The 19282-nt window shown below is 33.1% G+C and overlaps 1 protein-coding gene and 1 long non-coding RNA gene across 2 annotated transcripts; both read right to left on the bottom strand.

Annotated features, from left to right (window-relative positions):
• Nucleotides 1-731: 731 nt before the first annotated feature.
• LOC145618489 (uncharacterized) lies at nucleotides 732-1635 on the bottom strand. The gene is made up of 2 exons (XR_014107921.1): nucleotides 1196-1635; nucleotides 732-1032 (listed from the first exon to the last, which is right to left on the bottom strand). It is a non-coding gene; the product is annotated as an uncharacterized LOC145618489 (long non-coding RNA).
• An 8513-nt stretch (nucleotides 1636-10148) lies between these two features.
• On the bottom strand, nucleotides 10149-15566 carry LOC145616486 (syntaxin-71-like). Its single transcript, XM_081671216.1, has 9 exons — nucleotides 15340-15566; nucleotides 15125-15250; nucleotides 14119-14287; nucleotides 13906-13991; nucleotides 13712-13780; nucleotides 13576-13620; nucleotides 13424-13486; nucleotides 13250-13326; nucleotides 10149-10406 (listed from the first exon to the last, which is right to left on the bottom strand). Exons 1-9 carry the CDS (start codon nucleotides 15493-15495, stop codon nucleotides 10391-10393), a joined length of 807 nt encoding a protein of 268 aa, XP_081527342.1. The 5' UTR covers nucleotides 15496-15566; the 3' UTR covers nucleotides 10149-10390.
• Between the last annotated feature and the right edge of the window lie 3716 nt (nucleotides 15567-19282).

The following is a 19282-nucleotide window of genomic DNA, read 5'->3' as shown; positions in this document are numbered from 1 at the left end:
ACAAGTAACTCTTGAATTAACTCATACAAGTAACCTCGGAATAAGTAATCCATACAAGTAACCCCTTAAAAAAAAAAGTAACCCCTAAAAAATACAAGTAATAATCAGTAACTCATGAAAAAAATAAAACAAGTAACCTCTAAATGATATAAGTAACCCCTGAATAAGTAATCCATACAAGTAACTCTTGAAAAAAAATATATAAGTAGCCCCTAAATACATAATCATACAAGTAACTCCTGAAAAAAAAAAAATACAAGTAACACCTGAAAAATACAAGTAACCCTGACAATACCAGTAACTCCCATTATTTTTGCTGACTTGACAGTAGGCCACACCATGTGGCCTGCTGCACCAAAAAGGCACTGGACTACTACAAAAAAGGCCTTAGAGAACTGTTATAATAGGCCTTATAGAACGTCTCAGAGACGTTCTTCTGCTAAGCGATGTGTAAAGTTTACAGAACGGGTGCAAGAGGCGTTTTATATGCAAGGGAAAAGAGAACGGGTACAAGAGGCGTTCTACATCCAAAAGATAACCGTTCTCTTTCCTATTTTATATGTTTATATAAAATGAATAAAAGAGAACGGTTAGCTAAGATAACCGTTCTCTTTGTCTTTTTTTTTCAAAAAAAATATATTTATTTTGCATCACAGAGGTTGCATATATCCTAATCAACACCATCAATTAATAAATCAAATCAAATAGAATTGAAATTGTAAAAAGTCAAATTTCAAATTAAAAAGAACCTTTATTACGGAGTATTCTTTATATTCAAATAATTACATCTCAAGTACATTTGATACAATTCTATACCCTAACTTAATAATTATCAATGTGCTACACTGCTAACAACTTCAGAAATGCAACTTGAATTGCCCATGAAATTCGAACCACCTCCACCTTAATAATACAATTCAACCGCAGCGGAGCTTCAACAACCTGAACTAGCAGCGCCTCAACCATTGCAGCTTCTCCACCAAAGTCGACCACCGCAACGTCCTGAACTAGCCGCACCAAACACCCACAAATCTGAACTAGCCGCACCAAAACACCCACAAATCAAAGATGAAAAATCAGAAATTATAATCCAAATCACAACATAAAAATCAATTGATAAAAGTTATAGATCTAAAATCAATAATTAAGAACTAAAATGCACTTGATAATGTAAAACCTTACACGACCCACCTACCAATTTAATGTCAGCCACCACCTTACCCGACCCACCAATCAATTCAATATCAGCCACCACCTACCTTGATAACGCAAAACCCTAATCAACCCGCAACAACTTGCTACCATAAACAGAGAAAAACCAAGATTTTAATGGTTCGAGCTTTCGTGCACCGTATTGCATCGGAGTTGGGGTTGGAAAACAAAGTGATGTGACGAATAGGATAGTTGTAAATATAGGAAGAAGACAACGGAGAAGGGGTTAATCGAGCGTCAGCCGAAATTTTTAGCATCAGACTTTGAGGGATGAAGGTAGAAGAGAAAGGACTAAGGGTTTCAAAGGTGGGAAGAAATGCGTGAGAGGATGAGGAAATGAAGAGGGGAAGTTATTAGACTATTTGAGAACGACGGCTATCTTTTTTCTTAAGAGGAAAGAGGAGTTAGGGTTAGAATTTTGGGCCTCTTAGTATGTTAGATTTTTATTGTTATTTTTATTTTTTAAAAAATAATGTTGAACATATAGAACGGTTAACTAAGAGGAGCGATCTATGTTGTAAGTGTAAAATTTGGAAATATCAAATAGAACGGTTAAGTAAGAAATGCGTTCTATGTAATAAAAACACAATTTAATAAAATAAATAAAATAAATCAAATAGAACGGTTAATTAAGATAGGCGTTCTATATAATTCTAGAGGTCGCATATCTAAGTTAACCGTTCTATATTTTGCGATCTCTAATCTAGTTTTTGGTGTACTGGTGATTTATACTGTTTAGTAAGTTTTTATTTGGTTGGAGGGTTGGTTGGTTGGTTTTTTGGTTTTAATTATCAGTTGTAGAGGGAGAAAAATTAGGGGAAAAAACTGTTAAATTCAAAAAAAAAAAAAAAACGTCAGTTTTTATTTATTTGTTTTTACTGGTTGGAGGGTTGGTTTTTTTTTCTTTTTTTTTTTTAATCAGTTTAAGATTGTAGAGGGAGAAAAATTAGGAAAAAAGACTGTTATTTTTTTTTAAAAAAAAAAAAAAAAAACAGCTTATTTTTATGATGGCAGTTTTATTATTATTATTATTATTATTATTATTATTTTTAGAGAGGGTAAAATGGTCCATTCAAAAATTCCCAACCAAAAACACCTCTTCCCTTTATATATTACATAGATAGATATAAACATTTTGTTAATTCACTTACTCATTAGGAGTATCTTTGACATAGTAAAAACGGCTTTCTTATTGATGTTTTTGTAAAAAGAGTTACGGAACAAATATTAACATAAAAATAAAGTCCACAATATGTTGTTCCACAATATGCGTTGGCGTGTCACATTATCAAGTAGTACCAATTATGTTTGTCATGCTTGGAAGTTTGTGCTTGTTTTGTTGTAGACTTGTCTATGCCTCATCACTCAACTAAGAAGTATATAGTCAATGAATTTTAAATAACTTTTTACAGCAAGAAAAACACATCTAATACTACTTAACATATATACGTACCTATAAAAATAATAACTTACGTATCTATAAGAATTCTTTTGAGCTAGAGTAGAAGACTAGAAGTCATGATTACCATGAGAAAGTCAAAAAGAAAATCTTCCATCATCATCTATAATGACTATTATGTAACTTGTACGAGTTCGTTCTTCCTTAAGCAATGAAATAGTTCATGCATGTAATCAATAGCACTTCCTAGGATCTCACAGTTAGGCACAAATAATTACATAACAATTTACAATTTTGTAAATAATAACATTAAGAGTGTTACTGAGAGGCAATGTAATACTACGGAACATTCTCAATACTACGATATATGATTTCACTAGTACAAAAGACACTCTGAATAGTACTGAAAAATCATCTCAATAGTATTAATAAGACTTTCAGTAGTACAAAAGACTGTTATGCAATTTTGTTTGTATCTAATGGTGATGTATTAGAACTTTCTCTGTAATCAGTGGCGGGGTTACCTTGTGTCCAAATAGGGCACGTGGGGAACAAAATGTTAAAATTTTGTCTAAATAGAACACAAAGTGCAGTATTATGTTCAAGCTTACCAACAACCTAGTGGTTGGAACATTACCTTTTCAATCAAAGGTCATTGTTTTTAATTTCTTGCCCAAATTTTTTTTTTCTCTCTCTTTTTTTTATTCTTCTTAATGTCCTTTTTTTTTTTTTTACTTAATGTCATTTGGATGTTTCTACTATGGTCATCTTAGATATGATTATAGGTATACTTAAATCTCATTGGCTGATTTTAGATTTATTTTTTTAGATTGGTCAAACTTTATTTAAGGGTATTCAAGGTATTTTCTTTTTTTAATTCATTTTCTTATTTTCCATAATTCAATTAATGAATTTCTGAAAATATTATTTTAATTTTCGAATTAATTTTATCTAAATCTAATTTTAATAAAATCTAAAATTAAGATTTAAAAAAAAAAATCGAAAATTTGTTCTTCGTCGTTCATCGATGTTCATCAATGTTCTTCCTAGTTCTTCCAAATTTTTCATCAAATAATGAAATCAACCACGATTTTATGTTCAATGTACCTTAATTTCAATCGCGCATCAATGGAGACCGAAAAAATAGGCCAGATTTACACAGCCATTGCGCAACTTTATGGTACATATAATCCGTTTCTTTCATCCTGTGGGTGGGTTCTTAATCTTTGAATAACATATTTTAATTGTACAAAGTCAAGCATCGGATTCGAAAATAGCGATTTAAGGTATAAGAAATAAAAAAATTTTAAGTTTTGAGGTAATATATGTTCGTCATGAAAATTTGAGAAGAAACCGTAACACATTTTTTCTCACAACTTTGTTTGATCCAAAAAATCGAAGATCGAATTATAAACACTGTTTGTGATTAAGGTATTGACCCAAATTTGAATATGACATACCCTTAATTGAATTTTAATAATTGTAAACAGATAATGACCAAACGTAACATTGGACATTTCCAATTATTATAACAGAATTTACTTCGGTGGAAATTTATAATACGATGAACCTAGACATTGATTCGAACTAATCAATAAACAAAAATTATGGAATCAATATATTTTAAGTTTAGAAATTGCATTTTAATTTTGGAAATCACTTATTAAAATTATGATCTTTTCCTAAATTTCTATCTTTTTAAATTTTTAATAGATTAAATATTGGTAATCAGTTATTCTACATAGGATATTTTCCTAATTTATTATCTCTAAAATTTAAATGATTTTTATCTTTTAAATTTTAAAAAATCTTTACAAACAACAGCGTTAGGGTTTTTTGTTTCACATCTTTATCATCCTCGCATATCCTTTTCAACCGAATTTGTTTCACGGTTTGCAACTGACTAGCGAAAAATAAGGGCGGTCATTTAAAAAATTTTAAATTTAGTTTGGAAATGCAATGCAGTATTAAATATACTAAAGCGATTAATTTAAAAAATTAATTGACTAAGCTTTTACATATACTTATATCCGGTTTTATCCTGCTAATACTTATGTCATTACCTATTCGGAAGGTAATTGTGCAAACTGTGAAACAAATTCGGTTGAAAAGAGTATGCGAGGATGATAAGCATGTGAAGCAAACAACCCTAACTTTGTTGTTTGTAAAATATTTTAAAATTTAAAAGATAGAAATCATTTAACTTTTAAAGATAACAAATTAGGGAATCATCCTATTCAGATTTCCAATATATAATCTATTTAAAATTTAAAAAGATAGAAAATTAGGAAAAAATCCTAATTAGAATAAGTGATTTCCAATATTAAAATGCAATTTCTAAACTTAAAAGATATCGATTCCATAATTTCAAATAATTGATTAATTCAAATCATTGTCCAGGTTCATCGTATTGTAAATTTCCATCGAACTAATTAAATTCTGTTATGCTAATTGGAAATGTCCAATATAGTGTATGGTCATTATCTTTATAAAATTAATAAAATTCAGTTAAGGCTATGTCATATTTATATTCTGGTCAATACCTTAATCACAAACAAGTTTTATATTTCGATCTTCGATTTTTCGGATCAAAGAAGGTTGTGAAAAAATGTGATACCGTTTCTTCTCGGATTTTCATGACGAACATATATTACCGAAAAACTTAAAAAATTTTATTTCTTATGCATAAAATCGCTATTTTCGCATTCGATGCTTGACTTTGTACAATTAAAATCTATAATTCAAAGATTAAGAATCCCTTGCAAGAAGATGATAGAAACCGATTATGTGAACTAGAAAATTGCGCAATGGCTGTATAAATCTAGCCTATTTTTCGATTTCCATTGATGCGCGATTGAAATTAAGGTACATGGAACATAAATTCGTGGTTGATTTCATTATTTGATTAAATTTTTTTGAAGAACTACGAAGAACAACGATGAACATCGATGAAGTTCGAAGAACAAAATTTTCGATTTTTAATTGTTATATTTAATTAGAATTTTGGATTTTATTAAAATTATAATTAGATAAAATAATTTCGAAATTAAAATAAGAATTTCAAAAAATAACTAATTGAATTATGGAAAATAAAAAAATGAAATAAAAAAAGGAAAATACCTTAAATACCCTTAATGAATGTTTGACCAAGCTAAAAAAATAAATCTAAAATCAGCCAATGAAAATTGAGTATAGTGATGGTCATTGTGAGAGTGACCATGCTAGAATTTTTATATTTATTTATCATCCCAAATAACACGATAACATAGCAAAAAAAGTTTAATTTGAACACATTGGACAAAATTAGTTTTCTACTTAAGATAATAAAATTGATGTTGTACTAATGCACTTTTAAAACTTGAAGACTCGACAAGTTTAATTGTAATATTATTATTAGTTATGAAATCTTATAATTGGTATTTTGGACCATGCTATTTGATACGAAAAATTTATTTAGTGATTCCAAACCTATTATAAAGATCTAAAAGAATTTAGCTAGATCATTGCTTAAAACCTTGAACTTGCGTAATATTTGATGTGTTTTGGAAAAATAAAGGTTTGACAAATATATTATGAACGATCTTTCACGATTGTTATGCAACACGTAAATGTGTCTTAACTTATTTTTAAAAAACCTATCATTGTAAAAATCCTACTCCACCACTGCATGTAACTAAGTAAGAGAAAACTCAATGACATTATAAAAACAATTTAAGATAAGTATACACTTGATATTATGTTACTTGCTGCTAGCATAAGAAGAAGAAAAAAAAAATGGAGGTAATGTTGTATATCCATAAAAAGGCCTTGTTTGATAGAGAACTTTGATATATTGAGCTGATTCGGCCAAATTAAAGGGTTGGCTACATATAGAACAACTTTTTTTTATTGATTTGTATAAAAGCCTTTTGAAATAGCTGATTTTGCTAAATACACTACTTTGTACTCTCTCCGTTTTTACATACTTGTTTCACTTTTCTTTTATGGTCATTTTTAAATACTTTGCTCCATTTCCTTATTTGGAAATCTTTACAATATTTAATTTATTTATTTCAACTAGTGGACTCAATACAAATCATAATTTAAGGGTTCGTTTGGCATTGTTGTGGTTTTGTGTTTTTTAGTTTTTTTGTTTTTTGAAAGTATATTATATATGCCACATAATGAATTAAAAATTATTTAGACTTATTTAAATTATGATAAATTTAAAAACTTACTACAAAATGTGGAAACAGCTTTTTCTTGTTTCCTGTTTTTGGTTTTTAGTTTTTAAAAAAACAGAAAACTGAAAACTAAAAATGATACCAAACAAGCCCACAACTTTTGCTTTTACAGTTTTTATTCGTTCACCAACCCCACTAACTCCATATTTTATTATTTTCATCAATTTCTCCTAAAATTCCACATATGGAGAAATTAAGCAAGTATTTAAAACAGAGGGAGTAAAAAACAAGGAAAAATGGAGCTTTTTCGAAGAGCCGATTGAGAAATTTTAGCTAAATGACAATTTTAGCCTAAAGTTACTATAATTCAGAGCTTGGGGACTAAAGAGCTCGAAACACTCCTATGGTTTGTCCAGCCGTTCAGGTGACATAATGAAAGTAGTCTAGAATTCAAGGAAACTCAACATTCCCACAAGGCAGCCTTGATCCTAGAAATTGCTTGGAGGAGGAGAATTTAACCAATTGTAGATCTCATTATCTCAAGTTAAGTTTAGAAAAATTACAGAGTTGGCTCAGTATCAATGAAGATATCGTGGTATAAAGTACTCTTGACCAAGGACCATGAAGAATTATCATGAGTTGATGGGAAGCAATTACTATTGTTGTCGACAAAGTTGAGGTTTGCAGTAGGCTAGCAGTCGTCTTGGTGGAAGCGCTGGCATGTGATTTCACCGGTCACACGAGCACTCCCAAGCAAACGAATGATAGGTAAACAAGGCTATAACTCAAACCAAAAGGGTCTATCCTTGTTAAGATGACGATTGGTGACGATGAAAGAATACCCAAAAATGTTGCTTCCATGGTAAAACAAAAACAAGAACACAAATTCCAAATTTTTCATGCGTATCATAATTGGATTCAAGTTTTTTCGGATTCAAACAACTCAAGTCATGATCAAATTTGGGTTAATTTCTGGTTAGGATTGAGTCAATTTTTCAGGTTGGGTCAGTCAGTTTTAGCAGCTCTTCACAATGACAATACACTTCTAAGTTATACACCCTTTGTAAAAGTTACGTGTACCGCCCATGTTAGGGTCCTAGAAGGTTGACATGAGCAATCTAAGTCACACGCAGAAGTTTAACAACGACCTACTGTGTTGAACGAACGGGATGAGTACAATGGCTATGCCAACAATTGTGAGCTTGTGCAAGCTTGATTGCATAACAAATTCTAATCAAAATTAATCACAATATTTTAAAAACTGAGAACAAAACCTATCAGAATACTCTTCTTGAAAAGAAAAGAAACAAATAAAAATATTTCAAGTATTGTTTTCATTTGCAACCAAACTAAAATCTAAATAGCACCAACGAAGAATGGACAAGTTCCAAACTAGTGGTTTAACCCTTTTTTGTGATGTGCAAACCTCCCGAGTATACTTAGATTCTTACAAGGCAGAACAATTTTGAAAACGCGAGTTACATCAACTGCTCAGCATAAATTGAGCATAGGGCAACCAAATAAAAATGGATGCAATCTTTAACAAATTGTCAGCAACTATAAACTGATGACACTACAGATTTAGTACTCCCTTATTCAGGTTTTTACTGATTCAGATATCCAAAAAGAGTTGTCACATTCCTACAATATATATACTCCATTATTTATTACTTGTATTGAATAAACTAAGCCCCATTTAAATGGATTTGTAGAGCAAAAATGGAAAGGAGATCTAAAACTCTAAGGTTCACAAAGAATCAGTAAACAAAGACAGAAACCTCACTCTTGTCACTCAGTTCTCAAGTAATCAGCTTCTTACATAATTGCATAAAAGCCAAACAACCGACGTGTTCATATCTGTAAGAAAAAAAAAATGACTAGTTCGGTAATTCTTTATTTCCATCAAGCTATAAAATCTTGGCTTCATCACCGACAGCATTGTGGCCAAACTTGTTAAGGTTTTCGAGTTACCAGTCATGCTATTAAGCTGCAACAGCCAAAAGCCATTTACAATTTTACATTGCCCTATAAATTAGGTTTTCATGGCTGTTATAGCAACCAAAACCCTGATTTCATCATGCTATTCCCTAGATCTTTAAGCATTAACATCAGCGACACTTGAAGAAGTCTAGAAAAAATCTCATACATCCAGCTCTATAAGAAATCATCTTATCCCCAAGGCAAACAAGAAAAGGTACAAATAAACAATTTTGACACTAAGTACAAATGAACAATCAAGGAAGATTATTAGGTCTTCTTTCTGTGACAAAGTTATTTAAGTGCCCGTATAAACTCAAGGGTACCCTTTAATTCCATCTTTCCCAAATTTTACAAAAGTTTCCACCTTTTATCAAAACCAGGATAAAAGAATAGTTCTTTCCTCCTCTTCCTACTCATGTACCTATGTTTCCGCAAATTTATCCATTGGAATAAAAAATTTAAACAAACAAATCAAACTTGCAAATGCTTACTGTAAATCATCCTTGGCTAAAAGAAAAAATTGACCATTTTAGCTGAAGGTGAGAGTAAATAGGAAGAATAGGAAGGACGATTTATGCATACAGAATACTCTGTACAGGGTACATTACAGAGAAAGGAGGGACATTCATTCAAGGATTAAATTAAGTGCATTTTAATCAGTTCATTACAATTATCTTCAAGCAGTTGGGTTTCCAAAAATACAGCTCAACTTAGTAACAAATCACATGTCATTGATTATTTTGTTGTGTTTTATGATCCCAATATTATACTGAATTTTTTAGAAATGGGTATGGTTTAAAATTGAAAATAGAAAAACTCAGGAAATTTGACAATGTATATCATCAGAAATGCCAGATAGTACCATCAAAGGATTTTACTTTATTAAATCAGGACCCCTTTTTGCCTTAGCAGACATAACTTTAATTTTAGAATAGTCTTGTCCAAGAAAAGATTGAGGGATGGGGCTATGGTGCGAAAAGCAAGGAATCTGGAAGAAGTGGATAGGGTAGCTGTGGAAAGGAGGAATGGGGATTTACAGGGTGTTAAGGCGAGCCGGAGGAAAGGGAAAGGAGTCCGGTATTGGTGGGTTAGATGGTGATAGCAGAAACAGAGACATGGCAGGTGACGACGAAGATATCAACAACAGAATCAAATTAGTAAACAATACTTGATTAAATTTGGTTCATTAACAGAATGAAGGCATTTATAAATATATTGGTAATACAAGAAATCTTTCTCTCCTGTCTCGAGAAACAAATGTTACACAAAACAGCCTATTCACCATAAGTCATTTATTTGGCCAATGGTTCCATATATTTCATCCAGATGATTTTGCTACAGATTTAATCTAACAAATGTATTATTGGATTCTACTATGTCATGACAGATGAAGAGAACTAGAAATAACCTTCTCTATAAAATGATACGGAGTAATAACAAGGAACATTACTAATAATGATGTAGTATACAAGGACAAATGTACATGAAGTTTTGATAAGCAATACACATTCATTTTCCAAGAACAAGCAAAGGTATAAAAAAAGACATGGAGATAAACACACCAACAACCCACACCCTCAAACACTGATGGATGAGAAAATACCGAAGCCAAATGGCAGTCAGCTCCCCTTATCATTTACTTCTTCAATACACTGCAAAAACAGTTGGCTTCCATTTAAAAAACATTCAAATAGATAAATTTAAATAAATAAAAGCAACTAATTGAACATATTATGCTAATTATAATCAAAATGCATCAGTATTTATTTTGATGCATAACAATGATATTTCGGTGAACAACTACACATAGACAATGAAAGGGGCAGAAAAATGCCCAATGGTGACCTAAAATATTTAGAGAGGCATGTGAGGAATAGGAGATAACTCAATTCTACTTGTGCTAACAATAGCATATCATCAATAACTCCTAAGTCTCCTATGTCTAGCATATTTAGACTTTTATTTTGTAAATGAGAAAATATATTATGGAGGTTTTTGAATATAGGATCGGGCAAGTGTATATAAAATTGGCCTGTATTCCTAGGTTTTATATACAAAGGATAAAATTTAAAAAAAAATAAAAAGTAAAAAAAAAAAAACATACTACCTCCGTTTCATATCATTCTTCCCATTTCGACCAATTTTGTCCCAAAAAAATAAAGATTTTAGGTCAGAAAACAATATGCAACGGAGCCACGCGAGTACATTTAAATGAGGGAATAGAAATGTTCATTTTACGTTATTCACAATCCCAATGAAATGCAGGCCATTTTGAGAAACACTTTTAGGTGTCTACAGAAGCCCCTACATACTTTGACTGAGTTTGTAGAAACGTAAGTTTTGAAAACCATAGTCAAAGTAAGTCGATAGGGACGGAGAATGATTTAAGACATAATGCGATCCTAAATCACTCGATACCTTTGATACTTGCAAAAAAGTGTTGGTTTGGTCCACAAATAAAAGTGTAAGGGGATACAAGTGCATCGGCGGCAAACACGTTAGGTAGCTTTTTGCACCTCCATAAATCTACCGGATGTTGAATGATAGTCTTTTGCACCTCGGGAATCCTATCGTGAACCAATACGCCTCCAGCGATTCAATGAATAAAAGAGGTGACAAGTTTCCCATCATCCATTGGGTGTTATGTCATGGTACCAAATTCTATCATTTTCGGAAAGAAAGCACGTTAAGAAAAGAATCTTGGAAGATCTTGGTGTGGTGTCACGACACTTGTACCGTGGCACGGTACTTTCCAATTTTTATGTGTTTTTAAAACTTCGATAATTTTGATCTGTAACTTGGAATAAAGTATATATTATTGAAAAGATCTTTAAGTCTACTTTACAACCCAATTGATATTAGGTCAAAAACTTTGTAGATTTTAAGATATGGCTGTTTTAGTGCAAGGTTCTCGGTTTTAAGCCGAGTTTTAGTGTTTTGCTCATATCTTCTTCATTTTAAATCGAAATTGAGCTTATGATATATCGTTGGAAAGCTTATTTTAAAGCCTATCCAACCAAGTAAAATTTGGATCAAAGTTCTGGGGCCACAAAATAAGTTTCACATGGTTTTTGGGTTATGGTTACGAAAAGAGAAAAATGGATTATGGTTTAGGAAAATGGGCTAGGAATTGCGTCGGTTTAGGTGAATTAAATGAAAATGGATGTAATATGGATTTTAAGCACTCCAAAAATTAAATGAAAAGTTGTTCATCATCAAGTTCAATTTTGAGGAGACATTTTTAGGTGCCTACACGGTCATAATGGTTACAACTCACTCTAGAGAGATAAAGGCTACCAAACTGAGATTCTACCAAACTTTGGAAAATCAAAGAAATAAAAAGATTATTCAAGCTTTCAAGAAGCTTAATTCTCCCTAAACAAACTAACAAACAAAAAACTAAGTTCTCAACAATTTTGAAACCTCTTTCACTACTCCCTCTTTTTACAAAAAATTTGATTTAGTGCTTGAAAAAGCACGCCGAGGCGCAAGGCATTAGGGGTCATGTTTTTTTCCGTGGTCTAGGTGAGGCGATTTTGATGATGTGCGGTGAAGGCGCAACTTAAGGCGCACCCTTGAGGCACACAGACTATTTTCATAATTTTTTAATTGTTTATTATTTAAGTAGGGAACTCTTAAATAACTTGGTTCACCTCGAGCTTTTTTATACATTGTTTTGACTTCCTTACTTTCTCATCTAAAACACGTGAACTTTCTCAAATTACAGAGCTCAACTACAAAATCCTTTCCGGCCCTCTCTTTAATCAGTCCATTACAATACTCACAATACTCAACCATAATTTAATAAATTTATTTTTTTTAAAAAAAAGTTTTTAAAAAAATTAAAATGATATACTCCCTCCGTTATACTTGCTCCATTCCTCCATACGCGGAATTTTTAGGTAAATTTGAGAAAGTAATAAAATATGGAGGTAGTAGGATTAGTGGAAGGTAAATTGGAGGGAGACTGGGAGAGAGAATGTAAAGTTAATAAAATATAATTATATTGGGTTTCACTAGGTGAGAGAAATAAATTAAATATTGTAAAATTTTCGAAGTATGGAAATAAAGGAATTATATAAAAAATGCCAAAAATGAAAAGTTGAACAAGAATTTTAACAACGGAGGGAGTATTGCATTTTAAATTTAAATCAAAACTTTTGATCAAATCATAATTAAAGCAACAACATTGCAAGAGTACTTTGTAAGACAGCTTTTGGAATGTATTTTAACATTACAGCTCAAACAATCAATAAGAGGTTGGGCTTAGTAAGCCTAGAGCACTAAGGAAAAGGCCACAAAGCATGGCGTATTACCCTAAAGCAAGGTAACTTATGGAAAATTGCTAATAACATTCATGAAAATCATGATTCAACATTAACATGCAACATGAATAGATTTTCTCCTTTTACTCTAAATTAAATGCAAGCGAGAATGTTTAACTATTATCCTTAAGTACTTTTATAAACGGTTTAAGAGTAAGCAATGATCTTACTTGTACAAATATGCAGCAATCCCAAGAATTATACACAAGAGGATGATATCGATGCAGAAGTTTCGACTCGACCTCAGCTGAAAATAAAGATGCATGTCAAGTCACTAAGAAGGAAAAATATAAAAACCTAAGGATATAAAGGTAACAGTTGAGCATTATATTGTAATTCAATACCTGTGTCACTGTGTCCTTGAGTCTGACATTAGTATTCTTGAGATCAGAAGTTGCCTTATCCACCTGCAAAAATCAAAGAGAGTTATCTCTGGGTCATAATCAATCCATTAGCTGCATTATCAGCTTGCCAACTAGAATAAGTTGTTTTTCACCTTGGTGTCAATCTCATCCATCAAGGGAACTTGCCTATCCATCTCCTGTATTTGGCAAAAAGCACAGGACGACATCAAAATCAAAACAGAAACTTATTTGAATTTTATCAGAGAAAGGATACAAAAGATGGAAAACCTCGTTCATATCATGTGCCATGTTTTTCAAAGTGTCCAAACCTTCTGCAATCACATCCAGACCTTGATCCTAACGAAATAAGAATATTACCATATAGTAAGGATTAAAAGTTTAAGACACATGGACATGCAAGAAAGAACTCAAATTCCAACTGAGAGTTTAGAGTTAGAAATGGGAGCTTTGTGCAAATTCACCTGCTTGATTTTTCTCATTTCATACTCTTGCTTAAATTGGCTGGACTGTTCAGTCTCCCGTAGATACTCATCATCAAATCTTCCATCTACCATTTATAGAACAAAACACAATAAATTATATTAGTCCCATAAGTACTTTTAAGCGTCAACCTTAACACTAACAATTGTAGGTTTACTTTCCAAAATGCTGCGCAAATAAATTCTAACACACACCTGAATCAAATTTTATCTCTTGGCGAGTAGCTGAAGAAGTCCAACCAGATGTCCAACCCCCATTCTTTTTAGCTGCAGGGGTTCCATCTGGTATGGATTGAATTCTATCAGGCAAAGCAAGGACTAAATCATTACGAGCGGAAAGTTCCTCAATCGAAAGCCCTTTCACCTGCATTACATAAGAATAACTAAATAAGTACTCAAATTGCAATTTAAAAAAGAAGAAGAAAAAAAAAAAAAACCAAGACAAAATGCAAGATACAATGGCTTTGATTAAAATCAAAATACATCGTCTTTCACCATTCAACCACGGGCAAATCTAGGGGCGGGCTAATCCAAGCCACAACTCACCTCATTGCCCAGAACATCTATAGAAAGTATTGAATGTGACGTTTTACAGAAAAATGGGTTAGCATACTTGATTCTTGTTTGATGCAATAATTCAAATTTTAATGGTGGTACCTTTACTCAATTTGCTTCCGTTGACACAAATTTCAGAGTTTTACAGGTTTATTTAGTAAATATCTTTTTATGTGATAAGCAGACTACATTTTCTTATTAATTACTTTGGCTTTTTCCCTCTATTTCTCTTTAGGAATTCCTTCTCCTAATTCTTTGAGAAAGCTCTATAATTTACGGCTTTACGCCCTGCCCAATCTTAAAATTCTGATCCACCTATGCATTCAACCTCAAATAACTTAGCATCACATACACATAGTAAAAAAGAAAAAAACTTCGCCGATATCAACAGAATCTTAAAAACCAACGACACTTATTCATAATACCATTTCAATCTACAAAATAAGAAAGTATAATTCATTGTATTTCTACCTACTACTATTTAGTTATTCAACTGTATTTGCTAGCAGAAACTACCGACATTTCAAAGTTCCAAGTAAACATAGATCCAGCAGAATTAGGGCAAAATTGGCAACAAATCAATCAAAATTGAGCATAAAATCAAATTCAGTAACATCACAAACCAAAAATGAAGAAAATTACACACCCTTTTTTGCGCCAATCGCTGCAACTTAGGCACTTCTTCAAGTAATCGACCTTTAATTCGACGAATCTCAGCATTTAACGCCACAACCGACGCCCTATTCGACTCATTTGCAGCTGATTCAGCTTTCTGAAAAAACAAAAATCCCCCAAATTGAACCATCACAAATTCAATCAAAACCCTAAATCAAGCTAAAGCAAAGAATGAGAGAGGAAGACCTGATAGGCAGTTTCAATGTCGGATTCGACGGAAGAGTAGAGACGAGCAAAAGCGTCGTCGCCGGAAACATTGGAGTCTCGTTGCTTTTCGACGTCGTATTTGTCGTATTTCTGGCAGATCGCGTCAACTCTGGTGAGAATGTCGATCACACTCATTGTTAATGCAGTGGGATGGGAGGTTATGCCGAAGATCTTTAGCGTACAACACCGTCAGGGGAGTATGAGAGAGAGGGGGGGGGGGGGGGGGGGGGGGGGGGGGGGGGGACACAATTTGTGAGTGACAGGCGAAAACAGCTCGGAAACTAATGGAATTCAAAATTTTTTACAGCGTTTTTTTTTGGTTTTTTTGTTTTTTTAAAAAAAATACTAGTGTAGCAAAGCTCACATATTCACAAGAAAAAAATTATACATTTATATACTTTTTTCCGTTTTTTATTTGCATCATTTGAGGATGTGCAAAATTTTAGGAGAGTAATAAAATATTGTGAGTTGGTGAATAAATTTATTATAATAAAAGTAAGATGGTGAGAGAAAATAGATAATTTTATTATTTAAGTGGGAGTGGGCTTTAAAGTAAGAGAGAGAAATGATAAAATAATTTGAGTGGGCTTTAAAGTAAGAGAGAATAATGATAAAATATAGTATAAAGCTCCCAAATATAGAAGTAATGCATTTATAAAAAAGTCACCCTTAAAAGGAAAGTGATGCAAATAAAAATAACGAAGGGAATACTACGAGTACTATAAGTTTGTATTTGGTTAAAAATTGTGTATACATTTAATATATTTTTTTTACGAGAATCAAGATAGCAAATTTATTAATCAACTAAAAGGTTCAAATCATCAGTTACAAAATCAGAGATACTCATAGGAACCTCTTCCATCCAAACTCTAAGAACATCAAAAGAAAAACTCAACTTTGCTAGCTCATGAGCAACCCGATTACCTCTTCACGAAAGAGAAAGTACAAGCTTGACATCGACGAGCAAGACGGAGTATGTCATTTACAACAAGGCCAAACTCTGTAGGAGGGGTCATTCCTTTTCTTAAGTGATTGTATAGTTTCAAACAATCTGTCTCCAAGCATAATGCATTAAACCCCGACTCTAGAGTAATAGCAATAGCATGTCTCATTGCTAAAGCTTCAGCAACATTGGCCTCGAAGTTTCCTCTCAGTCGTAAACAAGTCGAAACTACCACTTCCCCAACCATATCACGCATCCCCCCCCCCCCCAAGCCCACACAAGTTGAGTTGGAAGTTGCTGCGTCCGAGTTGATCTTGATCATACCTTGTGGAGGAGAAAGCCAACGAGCCTCCAACTGTTGCGGGGTAGGATGAGTGTTGAGAGTATCCTTCGCCTGTGCATACTCCCCCTATATACCCACGGCCTTGTGTAATAAGTCCTCTATGTCCTTTCTTCTTCCTTCGAACACCCAAGCGTTCCTTCTCAACCAAATTCCCCATAGTATGCCCAAAAATAAATCCCACCAAGGAGTGTAGGGAATATTTCAAGCACTATGACCCCAAGCTTGAACCTCACTGTGATGATACACTAAAGTATGGTGCGTCCAAAGGGAAAGAAAAGAGAGCAAAAGAGTCGCCAACAAGTTTTAGGAACTTGTAAACCCAAAAGACAATCCAAAAGGACCATCAACTCCATAAGGTCTTGAACCAAACAGGGTTCGAGGATGAGGGTACGAATCCAATCTACAAAAGAAAGGATCCGCCCTATAAAATAGGCCTCTACTTTGTTCTGCTCATATTCATGTGCGCAAACTGACTAGCATGCAAACATTATATTAATCCTAAACCTGTTTATCTATGTTGGTTGAATATTAATGCACAAATAATACTATTATTGGTAGGTAGGCTAGGTAGGCTAATGATGTAAGGATCAAGCCCCCAAGTCTAGCTCTAAGCAAATAGGGATGAGCATCGGAGATCCCTTGATATGATCATGGTGTAAGTGTGTGAATGAATGCATTTTTATTACGGCCGCACCCCAATGTGAGGTTGCCTACGTATCCGTTAGGAATCAGGCCAAACGTAGCTCTAGCCGAACCTCGCACAAGTGTATGTATACCTCAAAAAGGTCTTTTAAGGGTTGTAACGTGGTTAGGCTAAAGGTTGAAGAAGAAGGGGATAAAGGCTCAAGACCCTAGATAAGCCCCCAAGGTGGGCAACCTTGCTTTTGAATCTTTGTATTTTTATGCTTGAGGTTTTCTCATTTTTGAGCTCTTTTTCTTTTTTTTTTTTTTTTCTTTTTTTTTTTGCTCTCTATTTATTTTGCTTATTTTTTTTCTTTCTCTATTTTTGTTTTTGCTTTTGCATTTTTATTTTGATAAGTGTGGGCAATCCCGATCATGTGGTCTATCACTCACTTGGCATTCATATTTCTCAGGCACGGTACCGAGCACTCGATAAGAGACGCAATCTGAGACGTGTTCTTATCAAAGATTTTTTTATATCAAAGACATTGGAACACTTGCCCTTTTGTACACTTTTATTTATTTTTATTTTTATTTTATTCTTTTGAATCGCTCAAGCTTTTGTATTTTGAAAATTGCATAAGTTACACACCATCACATCCCAAGGTTAGGTAGATATGGGTTGAAAAATGAAAGGTCTACCGTTAGACGAGGCTCAAAGTGGTTTATCAAAAAAGGATTGGATATTTGAAGTGTAAAAGGTAAAAGTGATAAGATATGGCTACAAGAGGTGCCTCCCATCATTGGTATACCTTGTGCTTAATTCGGTTTTTTTTTTTTTTTTTTTTTTTTTTTTTTTGTTTTTTTTTTTTTTTTTTTACACAATGCAATGCAATGATCATATGCGAGAAAAGAAACGCTCATTTTATTAAAGGGGAACAAAATAAAAAACCTATGAAATAAATCTAAGGAAGACGAAGGGTGCCTATGCTAGACTTATTGGGGAAGGGTTTGAAAAAAAAGAAGAAGAAAGCATGAAATCTTGGTGAGAAGCTTGCCTTGTCTTTTGTCTCATCATTACTTTTTTTATTGTTGTCAATCACATGACTCAAACTCGATTCAACATGTATAGATGGGAAGATATCATGAAAGAATGAAGGGAATGATATGTGTAGAGAAAGTATGTGGAGAGTGGGAAGATGATGTAGATGGAGAAATAGGGAAGAATTAGGAATAAAATGGACCCCCAACTCAAATGACGGAAAAACGACTCATGCATGAACCTAAGACATGGTCATGGTGACATATACAAAGTGTGTGCTAAGACTAATGATTGTAGGTGACATGTTAAGACTTGTGTCATGACCATGTGGCTAGACTATGTGACTAGACTCAAACAAAGACTAAGTTTAGACTTCACGTATATGCATTAAACTGGACAGACTGTGGTATTTTAGTCATAACTTTTGATCTGTGGCTCTGATTGAGACGAAACCAACGCCAAATTAAAGATAAAACTCAAGGCTACAGATTCATAGGTTATACGACTCGTAGTTCTTCCTAGAACTCCGGCTATGACCAAAACACGTTGACGCAAGTGCAGTCTACGGGAATAAAAATCCAGTTTGACTTAAAGGAACTATGACTCGACTTAAGGGAATTTTATTAGTTCAAATTAATTAATTAAACAAATTCCTTTAGTCATTGGTTAGTTTATTAAGACTTATTTACAAACACAAGTCAAACCAAACGGTTAGTTTAGTCACATAAAGCTATGCACAAGCAAGAGATGCACAAGTAGTCAAGTAGTCACAATATGATGCAATGAGTTTGCGACCTAACCATGGCTCTAGTTCTCTAAAGTTCAAGGATATGGGTTAAGTCAAAGAGGGTCCATGGTTATGAGTTTGGATGCATCGCGCGGAAGCCTAACCGTGAAGGGTTGGCGCGTATGGATGGGACCCCGCAAGTTAAAAAAACTTGCTTCTATGGTTTGGTGGATTCACAAACTTGCA

The sequence above is a fragment of the Chenopodium album genome, chromosome 26, assembly GCF_948465745.1.
Source record: "Chenopodium album chromosome 26, dcCheAlbu1.1, whole genome shotgun sequence".
NCBI lineage: Eukaryota > Viridiplantae > Streptophyta > Magnoliopsida > Caryophyllales > Amaranthaceae > Chenopodium > Chenopodium album.
Note: the sequence above shows the minus strand (reverse complement) of the source record. Positions and strands in the feature narration are given on the sequence as shown.

Coding starts and splice junctions, on each gene's coding strand:
- LOC145616486 (XM_081671216.1), bottom strand. CDS start 15,495: ATGAGTGTGATCGACATTCTCACCAGAGTTGACGCGATCTGCCAGAAA. Junction 14,288..15,124: donor AGCGATTGGCGCAAAAAAGG/GTGTGTAATTTT, acceptor TATGTAATGCAG/GTGAAAGGGCTTTCGATTGA. Junction 13,621..13,711: donor TGGCACATGATATGAACGAG/GTTTTCCATCTT, acceptor TGCCAAATACAG/GAGATGGATAGGCAAGTTCC.